The sequence below is a fragment of the Sceloporus undulatus genome, chromosome 4 (assembly GCF_019175285.1).
Source record: "Sceloporus undulatus isolate JIND9_A2432 ecotype Alabama chromosome 4, SceUnd_v1.1, whole genome shotgun sequence".
Classification (NCBI taxonomy): Eukaryota; Metazoa; Chordata; class Lepidosauria; order Squamata; family Phrynosomatidae; genus Sceloporus; species Sceloporus undulatus.
The window spans coordinates 181863221-181874438 of record NC_056525.1 but is presented as its reverse complement, the minus strand read 5'-3'; the positions used below and the strand labels follow the sequence as shown (position 1 = coordinate 181874438).

The window sequence follows — 11218 nt, the reverse complement described above, 5'->3', positions numbered from 1 at the left end:
AAAGAAAACAGGAATTTACTAAATCCAGAAACCTGCTGCTTCAGGAGCGCTTATCTCTGCGCAGTTCACCTTTTATTGGGAGTTTTGCTTTCAATTTGTATTTGAGAACTGACCTTTCTGAATTTGGGAGTTGTCATTCATACCTTTACAGTAATTACTTCTGATCCCTATGCCAGCCTGTTTCTTGTAACTTTCCATCCAATCTGCCTGCTTCCAGTTTCAATTCTCTTTCTTCTTGTTTCCAGTTTTAATGCACTTTTGCTTTCGCCTTGTGTTGCAATTCTGTCCCTTCCCCAAATGATTTCTTCCCTTATGACTATAACAGATCTTTAGCATTTGGCTGGTTTTGTCAGTGCTGGCGCATGTGATCAGATAGTGGGTTTCTTGTGTAAAAGTTTGTAAAGGCCCAGTGCTCCTCAACTTCCCCAAAAGTTGGGACGTCAGCTCCCAGAAACCTCATCCAACAGCAATTCTGAGAGTTGAAGTCTGGAGGACCAAATTTTGAGAACTGTTGTCTAGCCTGCCTTACAAGATGTTTGAATATTTTTCCTCTGTAACCTATTTTGTCTTTTCAGCAGGAGAAAATACAGTAGCATCATTAGTGTGACATGCAAATAATAATAATAATAATAATAATAATAATAATAATAATAGTCATGTGGAGTTGAAAGCTTTCACGGCCGGCATCCATAGTTTTTTGTTGGTTTTTCGAGCTATGTGGCCATGTTCTGGAAGAATTTATTCCTGATGTTTCGCCTGCATCAGTAACTAATAATAATAATGCCTCTGTTTCGCATTGCCAGGTGTGACTGACTATAGAGTTTCAGAGCATCAGTGATTCAGATTCTGTACAAAAATCAAGGAATCCAAGAATCTTGGAATCTAGGGCGGGTTACAGACCGCCTTCCGGTGGCCGGTCTCCCACCGCCGCCATTTGCTGTGGAGGGAAGCCCCAGCGGCCGGACCGCGAGGCTTCCCGGCGCAGCGAAAAAGGAGCGCCGAAATGGCGCTCCTTTTCAAAACGCAGAAGTGGCGCCATGAGGGGCGAAGCGCGCCCTCACGGCATCACTTCCGCTGCGACATGTCTGGACGCACAGCGTCCACGACATAACAATGGCGACGCCCATGTGGATGGGCGCTGCCATTTAGTGCGCGCTCTGCGTGTACTATGAAGAAGGGCCGTGAGGAATGTAAGACTCTTCCTAACCCTAGTATGGCCCTTCCTAACCCTAGTACGCGCAGAGCGCGTACTATATGCCGGTCTATAACCCACCTCGGATTATCCAATAATGGGACTTAAAGTTTCAAAGGGATGAACAATTAGGAACATAATTTGTTGTTCAAGTCATTTCTGACTTATGGCAACCCTAAATCAAACCTATCTTATCATTTTCTCAGCAAAATTTGCTCAGAGAGGGTTTTCCTTTGCCATCCTCTCAGGCTGAGAGAATGTGACTTGCCTAAGGTCACCTAGTAGGTTACCATTCCTGAACAGGGATTCGAACCCTGTTCTCCAGCATCCTAGTCCAATGCTCAGACCTGAGTCTTGACATACACTGACATATTATTATTATTATTATTATTATTATTATTATTATTATTGGTTATTTTCTGCCTTTCTTCAATGAGTTCAAGTGGGTGTCATTGGCTCTTCTCTTCCCTACTTTATGATCTCAAGAATCCTGTCTTTCCTCAGGCTGAAAGAGAGTAGCCTGTTTATGTTATGTTGTGTTACTTAGCCAATTGGAAGCAGCATTCAAGCAGGCAATGCCAGGCTCCATGCACCTCCATCATCACTTTCCTCCAACAAGTCTGAAGACAAGAAGTTGCAGTTTGTGTGGAGACTGTCTCAGCTCTTTCTTATGTGGAGAGTCTCCATATTTTCTGTTCAGAGGCATTGTTTTGCATGGGAGAAAAGTAACTATGGAGGAAGGAATCAGCCTTGGAATTCTCCTGATTTCATGTTGTTTTTGATCAGGTAAGTAATGCCTGAACAGGGCAAGTCACTGGCCCAAGGTCTCCCTGTACATTTCATGACTCATTGATTATTATCTGAACTTGGATTTTCATCAGTTTCCTGCAACACATCAACCAAATGTTTTCTGCCTGAGTTACAGCTTCTGGTAAATGCTATCCTGAAAAACGATCATATACATACTTTGTTGTTGTATGCCTTCAAGTTGTTTTTGACTTCTGGCGGCCCTAAAACCATGTTTTGTTTGTTTGTTTGTTTGCCAAATTTCTTCAGAGGGGGTTTGTCATTGCCATCCTCTGAGACGAAGAGTGTGTGACTTGCCCAAGGTCAACCAGTGGGTTTCCATGACTTACCTGGAAGTAAATCCCATTCAAACTGAGAGGTTATTTTATTAAATAGTATTATGCTCAATGTATCTTGTTCAATTCATGATTGCAATCATGCAACTCATCAGATGTTAGACTGCGACTTCCAGCTTTCTTCACCATCAGCTCTCCTGGTTGGAGATGCTGGGACTTGCAACCTGGTGGGCTGTATTACTCCCACTCCTCCGTTACATCATAAAATGCTGAAGAGTTATGTGGTGGTATCCATTTGAGAAAGACAGCACTGCTGATTGCAGCAGACTAGCTTGAAGAAGCTTTCATTAAAGACTAGAATAACTAGTAGTTTAAATCTGAAATGTGAGACATGGTTTCAGGATTCCTGAATAACTGGAATTTAAAATGTTGCTGGAACTGTAAAATCATGGGAGCTCAGAATATTTGTGAAAGCTGCAAGAAATCCCAGTAGAACGTGGCTGGTGAGTGTCTGGTCTACATTCAGTTCTCCCAGTTTTCAGAACATCCTGGGGAGGGACAGGTTTGATACTTTTTGGGCCCCTGATAAGAATTACTTTAACAAGGATCATACGAAGAGCAGCCTTTCGGACGCAGAAGAGAGGAGGAATAAAGATAGGAGGAAGGAAATCAATAATCTAAGATATTGAATGACAGAATATTACTAGTCGAACACCACAGCTTGGACACATGATTTTAAGGATAGGTTAAAGAAGAAAGTGCAAAGGCAAGGCTTAATGGCTGAACATAAAAAATGATTGTCAGAAGAGTGGGAGAAAGGCAAGCAGAAGATGGGCAACATGAGGCCCTCAGATGCTGGACACAGCTCTCTCCATTGTCTGTTCTGGCAAAGGCTCCTGTTTTTACAGTCTGACACCAACATCTGGAGGCCACATGTTCCCCAAATAGACGACAGAAAAGTCTCAGGAAGGCAAATTATATTCTTGAGGTAAACTCTTCTCCTTGCAAATAGCTCTTCTATCATGGTCCTTTCCTTACACTTGTATTTTAACTTCCACCCATAAAATTAAATTGGTCTGGAACACAATTTACTAGTTTTGATGGAACTATTGATGGTGCATATAGAAAAACCAGAGCTGTCTTTTTCTCTTGGTACCCTTGCAGGAGCTCACTACTGTGGTGGGCATGCGCCCAAAATTCTCCCTTCAAGTGAGCAACGAAAGATGCAAGTATTTTCTACTCTTGACCATAATTCATTTGGAAGTTCCCTAGCCACTTTGTATATCTGGAAACCATTGGAAGAACAACATAGAAATTGCATTGTGATGAGGCTAGTCCTATGGACGGTACTTTCCTGTGTTTAGTGCTGGGAGAAGAATGGCTAACGTGGTTTGGGTGGGCATCACAGCAGTAGTATGTTTTAGACTGAAAGGCCAGGATGAAGATGCATACTTTGTAGTAGTAGAAAGGTTAACAATTTGTTCCTGGTAATATTTACTGTCTGCATTATGCTCTACTGGATCATTATGAATTGCTGATCTTTGAAAGCATATGGAAATGTTCTTAAAATGCTGGTGCAGGATATTGGGGTATGTGGATGGGTGGCAATACTAGGGCCATGAAGTCAACAACAGCAAGTTGTGGTGTCATAACAGAAGTGTCCTGATTGAAACAATAAACTATTCAGGGACCCATTTATCAAATATAAGTTGCTATGAAGATACTTTCTAGGCCAGCTACAGGCTGATTATACATTTTAAGTGACAAACCATATCCCTGATAGCTCTCACTAAAGGTTATATTTTCCATATTAAATATAAGGGGTAAAGGCTTGTTCTGTCCTATTCATGGCTATGAAGTTTGTGTTGTTAGTGTTTATTGCAACCAAATTACACCATGCAGAGATATAAATAATTATTCTAATGGTGAAATCTGTTTCGGAAGACTGCTTTGATGTGTACGTTTGCTTTTTAAGCTGTGTTGTGAATTTGCCATAGTGTGCCTGTAAGCTTTGGTTTTCTTGTACAGCTGCCTAAATACAGTGCAGTCTGTGAAGGAAATACGATAGATTAAAAACTATTGCCTGGCTATGAATGCCCTTGAAGCTTATCAATACTCTCAAGTAGGATAATGCATATACATACCTAGCAATAACAGGAAATGGTTTGATAAAGGCAAACAAAAAAAAACCAAATAGCATAATTCTCGCTTGCTGTTTGGTTTTTCTTTTGTTGTCTGTTTCTCATAAACCACTTTCGCTATTGCTAGTACTGTATATGCATTATCCTACTTGAGAGAGCATTTTCCCTGGAAATGATTAACCCTCCATTTGAAGCCAGCCCTCCCTCCAATCCATCTGCCTTGTCCAGGCCTCGGCAGGTAAGAGAGGAACTGCGGGACCGCTTCACCTTCCCTCCTCCACTCCCTTCTCCTTCTGTTCATGTCTTTTAGATTGTAAGCCCGAGGGCAGGGATCTGTCTAATTAAAAAATTGTATGTACAGCGCTGTGTAAATTTAACGTGCTTCTAAATAAATGTTAATAATAATAAACAAACCCAATCAGGTATAATTGTTCATTCATTATTAAACATGGCTTGCTGGTAAAAAATAAAAAATAAACTCTTGGCCTTTGATCAAGCTGCTACAATTATCAGTAAAGATAAAATAAACCTGCTGAATTTGAAATCAGACCAAAGAGAGCTGACATTGTTTGCTGTCTGCTGAGGCAGCTTTTGGCCTTGCTATCACTGTATGCTTTTTATCGGAGAGTTCTGCTCTCTATGGCTTCAGGTAGGACATCATTAAGTACTCAGCACAAATAGTTTGAATGTACTTTTCACCTTCTTGCTTTAATTGTTGGCATATTAATTTGGTTTTAGAAACCCTTTGTTTCCACCCATCTTGTGATTTTTCTTTCCCTGTAGTCTTCTTCTCCCTCCTCTGCTTACACTCTTTCTTTGTCACTTGCTTTTGCTTCTCCAACCCAGTGCTCATTCGTTCAGTTCCTCCTGCTTCACTTTACTTGATGGTAGAAAGTCCCCCCCACCCCTCTTAGTGTTGTTAAGGGTTTGGGGACCTTCAGAGAAAGTTCATCCCCAGCTTGTTTCTTCGCTAGCTCTGGTCCAAATGGAACTGCCAAAAAAGACTGAACAAAACTACATCAGTGTTGACTTTCTGTTTTGATGTTAGGGAATCTGCAACCTAGGCCTGTTACAGACTGCAAAATAAAGCGCTTTGGTCTCTTTGAAGGTATGCTATTTTAAATGAGCATGTGTCCTAAATTCTGGAGTCACGCCAAGCCACACTCCATTCCTGAACCTGGAGTGTGGCTTTGGTGCAGCTTCCGGATACTTAGGATGCATGCATCATTAAACAGCATCCTCCAAAGAGACCCGAAGCAGCTTTATTTGGCAGTCGTAACAGGCCTTAGTGACTCCAAATGGTCTTTCAGTAGATTTACATTCCACTCAGTTAGATTTACATTAACTAAAAACCTATTAAACCTGTGGAGCCTATTGAATGTAAGTTTCAATAGGACAAAACACTACCTTTTATTATTAACAGAACTATCTACATTTTCCTCATTTCTGTAGAAGATTTAAAAAGAGGGTATCGTTCTGCCCACATGTTTTTATTTTAAAAGATTGCGACAAAACAAGAAGACTATGGGAGGTATGAAAAAGTTAGCAGATACAGTTGCCAAAGCATCTGTCTTACTATGTTTGACGGGAATGGCCATGGACGTTTAGACCTGATAACTATACTGTATCTCAACAGTATATGCAACGAAGAAGTACACAGTAGAGCCGAGAGTAGGTACCTGTGCCATTTCTGCAGGCCATATTTTGCCAATGAGATATTCCAGGGGCTAAAAGCACTGTCAAATGCATAGAATAAATTAGAAAAATCCTGAGGTGACTTGAAGTCACTTTTGTTTGAAAATCAGGGGCTTGTTCACACTACACATTGTAGTGCTATCATTCCACTTTAATGGCCATGGTTCCATCCTGTGGAATCCTGGGCTCTGTAGTTTTGTAGTTGTGTCCTTCAAGTATTTCTGACTTCTGGAAACCCTAGATGAACCTGTCACTGGGTTTCTTGGCAAGATTTTTCTGGTTTGCCTTTGCCTTCCTCTGCGGCTGAAATATGTGATTTGCCCATCCCCAGGAGATTTCCTTGTCCAAGGTTGGGATTCGAACGTGGTCCCAGAGTTGTATTCTAGTTCCCAAACCATGACACCACACTGGCAGTTTAAGGAGGGGGACAGTTTGAATTCTCAGTCATTCTAGTACATCCCCAAACTACAACCACAGGATATCATAGGATGGAATCCTGGCAGTCAAAGTAATGAGATTGTATAGTATGAAAGGGTTGGATATTTTTTCTAAACACAAACACATGCCAGAAGTGTGGGCTGATTATATATTTAAACGTGACTGCCCTCCTGGTGGTTTGCGGGGTATTCACCTCCCTCCTTTTTGGCTAGAAAATGTATGGTGCAGGAAGTCTATGGGAGCCACAAAGACTACTTGGAGGTTGCCTGCAGCCTGAAGCCCCACTTTCGTAACAGTACAGTTTTCAGTGGACTATTCTATTGTGCTTAGTCTAGTTTGGCCAAAATACCCCCTTGAATGAATTGCTGTAAACAGATGACTTATTTTTGTGCAGCTAGCCAAAGAAAGATCGCAGTAAAATATGTGTACTTTGACTTATGTTATTTTAAAGTTGCTGAGGGTACTAAAACTGCTGAAAAACAGGATTATTGCTATGCATCTGTGCCGGCACTTGATGGGCAGATGCCAATGCTATCTAGGGTGCCCCACTTGTCCTAATTCATCATCACCCTCCCACCATCACCACCTGGGTGCCATTGCAGTACATTGTGCACCATATCACCAAGGAGATGTCTGGGAGTCAGCAGTATGTATTTGATGTTTTCTGGCTAGTTTGCTGCCTCTTAACAGTGTATTCTCATCTTATAGCATCCTTAGTGGATAAAAAAAGGAAAATCCTCATTCCGGCATTAATGATGCAGTGGCTGCTGTCACAGATGAGGCGCATCTTTATGACAGGATGACTCGATTTGGCAGAGTATGCAAAAGATGTAGGAGCCACACAGCTGCTGCATGAGAAAAGGTGTGTTGGGTTCTCTTTCATCCTTAGAGTCCGGTCTTTTAGTGGCGTACTTCTTCTGTACTGACACAGAAATGAAAACACATAGTTGGCATTCTGATTACCATTTGTAAAGGATTATTGTGTTTGCTCAGGGGATAGTATAACTGGAAAACAACATTGTTTTGACCAACGACATGGATTTCCATTAATTTTGGGGGGAAATGGTTTTCTGAAACATTGCCTCCCCCTTCCAAAAATCCTCTTATTATTTTGCTAACTGATCAGATGCTTCTTTGGAGAAAGTTCCCATTGAATTCAGGTGGGACTTGCTTAGGTGAGAGAAGTGAGCTAATCTCAGATCAATGAATGAAACAATTCATTTTATGTAGAGCAACAAGGTTTGAAATGATGGTTTATCATCTGTAATGACTATTGTAAGGACAGCTCTAATAGACAGTTGATCAGAAATAATAAATTACAATAAGCAAACCTGTTACCTTCCTAGATTAATGTAGGTTGACCTGAAACAGGATTGCAAATTCAATGGGTTACATGTTTCCAGTCTCCAATTGGCCCTATGTATCAACATTTACTTATGGGGGGGAAGGGAAGATGTAGATTATTTGCCTAGTTACTGCTGTCGTCTATAGCAGAAAGTCAACTCAGTTAGGGCATACAATATTAAGTCCAATGAAGTCATGGTGAGTTGTCCAAGCCTTTTGTGAAGGATTTTTGGATCCGTTAGCAATAGCGGAACCAGGATGGACAGCATGTGCCTATAGCCCCCTGAATTAACTCCCTTTGTCTTGGTGGGTGACACAATTGAATACAACCAATAAGTTTATAATTTGACATATAATCATTCTGACTGGAGACTTAGGACGATGAGAAGCCATTCATCTCTCTCTTTTTAATTTCCTTTATAGTAAAGACATCTTGATGCATAGGTGGCGATATCCCTCCTTATCACTCCATGGTAGAAGGTGCTTTCTCTGGGTCAGGTGCCAAAACAGTGATTCCTCGGAAAAGTGATTGGAAAATTTTCAATTCATTGGTACCAGACATGACTCCAGAAGCTGTAACCAACAGGTATGTGTCATGGAAGGAAAGTGAGAAAGATAAGGCAGCTCAGCAGGAATTAGTTAGCCTTCTCTTGAAGAGACAGAACCAGCTTTAGGCCAGCCTAGATGGGTCAAACCAGAATACAGCAACTTTTAAAACATAGTTTTAATAGAAATAGAAATGGAAGAGGTGAGAAGGAAACACAAACTGTATGTATATCGTCTAAATGAAATGGATCTGATATAGCCAATATACTGTTTGTTTCTAAAAACTTAGGGAACTGCCTTGTATTAAATCCTCTCTAGCTCAGTACTGTCCACTCTGGCTGCCACAGCCTTGGGATCTAGGTAAAGGTCTTCAACATCATTTGTAGCCTAATCTTTTAACTTTAGGGTGGGCGCTTCAGACCATGGAGAGAATATTCCTACTAGGATGCAGCATGTGTAGTACTGCCTCCTCCATACAATTTTAAAGTGGCGAAATCATTTCTGTTTGTCTGTTTTTAAAGTACCTTTAAAATGGGGAGATGCACATGAACATAGAGAGGGATCAGCAGGGGGACAAAGCACATGAATTAGTGCTGTTAAACCTATAGTGGAGGAGTTTGTGAGAGGTTCGGGCTTGTGAATCCATTCTGTCTTTACTGGTTTAACTTCTGTAGTTTTGAATTTTTTTTTATATCGTTGCATTGGTTCGGTCATAACATGGTATGGATTTTATTTCGTGCCTCCTCATTCTTAAAATATACTTACATGCATTTAATGCATTGTTTGCTAAAATATGTGGGTTTTTTAATCAAACATTTTTAGGCCACCTCTTAGGGCAAGCCTTGCCCAGAATCCTACGTATTGTTGTTGTAGTTGGGGGGGATTGTCAACCCGCATCTTGTTTGGTGGAATTTACCTCCATGGCCTGCCTTTTCCTAGAATGTGAAGTGGAGGCAAGAGGGCTGAAAAAATCTTTCCAACTCCACGAAGTTCATTCTCCATCTCACTTTCACGTGTGCCAGTAGTTGTAAAGGCATGGCCTAGCTTCTTCCTCCTATTTCAGCATGCCTCCTATAACAGGATTCAAGTGCTGATTCCGACATCACTGTTTAGGTGTTAAAATTACAAAACAATATTCCAAAAGATTTCACTGACCTCCCCCGGGTCTCTATCTACCCATAATGGAATTAACCACGTCCAGCCTTTCGAGAAAGCGATGCTCTTCCCTGCCATCCTATGGCATGCAAGAACCATAGAGGGGGGGGCACTTTAGGTCCCCGTCTAAAAAAAAAAAAAAAATCAGTTTTTTAATGCTGAATTTTCATATTCTATTCACTATATGAATCATTCATATAATATTACATGATATATTCTGTAAGGAATGTCATGTAGAAAATGAGTGATTTTATTTTTCTGCTGTTTCCAGAGATTACCACCTTAGTTCACTGCCATTCAATTACAAGAAAAGCAGATTCTATATAAAGGAAGAATTCCTGCAGAACTCTTCCAACAATGGACGTGATGGACTCTCCTTCTTTTTGAGGGTTTTCAACAGAGATGGATAGGCATCTTTCAAGAGTGCTTTCGACTTCTCCTGCATGGCGGGATGATTTAGTATTATGATGGCTATTGTTGTGGCCCCTTCAAACTTTCTCCTTTCCATCGATACATGTATAACCATTCCAACATAAATTTTTATAATGTTGCATCTAGAGTAGTATGAGGAACAATTCTTGTGGAGAGCCTAAAGAAAGGCAAAATCAGATATGATCAGAGATGACTTAATGCCGGGTTTTATATTTAAAAAAAAACCAGTCCCTCATATTCTTTCTTGCAATGCAGGACTTTTTCTATGAATCAATATATCTGAAGTTTTTAAACCAAGATTTTCCAGCCATATGAATGTCCAGACTTGCTATGGCTGGAAGTGTTGTTTGTCAAATTAGTATGGATTATACCTTTTCATTATATTGAAATGCATTTTTTAAAAAAACCATAAAATAAAAAGTCTGGACCATCTCAAGGGCCCTCATACAGGCTGTTTTATGACTGACCCTTTCTTACAGTATGCGTGCCAAAGTCTATTTTGAGAAGGGTAAAATATTTCCTTGAGGTGTGGCCCATGGAAGGAGTTTATCTCAGTGACTTGTGGAACATTTTTGGGGTGTGTGAAAGGGTGGTTGCTGCTTTCTTAAATCACAGAGCCACATTTCCCATTTTTCTCCCTTCTATTATTTTTATTTCTCCTAACATTTGCTCACTTCTCATACCGTACTTTGGCACAGGAATGCCCTCTCCCCAGCTAGCCCTGAAACACCCACCCCATTTATTCTGTTCCTAGCTAAATTTTATCTAGACGTTTATTTCCCAACGGGCTTGAGGTAGACCTCCAGACACATCAGTTCTGTACAATCAGTTTCTATGTTACATGGTTTTTAACTTCATTCTTGTTGGAACAGCAGGCAAGAATAGTAAACCATACCTCACGAAACCAACTGCTTTAATAGCTTCTTTAAAACGAAGGCAGCGGTGGGCACTGCCAGCCAATTAGATCCTGGAACTTAAAATCTTCCTATAGTATTAGATATATATATATTATATATATATATACTAATCTATGATGATATACTATAAAAACCTGATGAGAGAAATTCTATTTAAAACGCTCGTAATCTTCCATCTCTGTAGTCTTTCAGAATTCAGTTACTGCTACTGCACGCACATCATTCAACTCTACAAACTTTTCTGTTCAAATTTTGCTCTATGGAAATATTTTTTTT

General features: G+C 40.5%; 1 protein-coding gene across 1 annotated transcript in view; it reads right to left on the bottom strand.

Moving 5' to 3' along the window:
• Positions 1 to 10133: 10133 nt before the first annotated feature.
• Positions 10134 to 11218, bottom strand: part of LOC121929107 (cytosolic non-specific dipeptidase-like) — a 3573-nt gene continuing 2488 nt past the window's right edge. The window contains exon 4 of the mRNA XM_042464425.1: positions 10134 to 10182. Coding sequence (XP_042320359.1) covers positions 10134 to 10182 — 49 coding nt within the window. The remainder of the gene's footprint in view (positions 10183 to 11218) is intronic.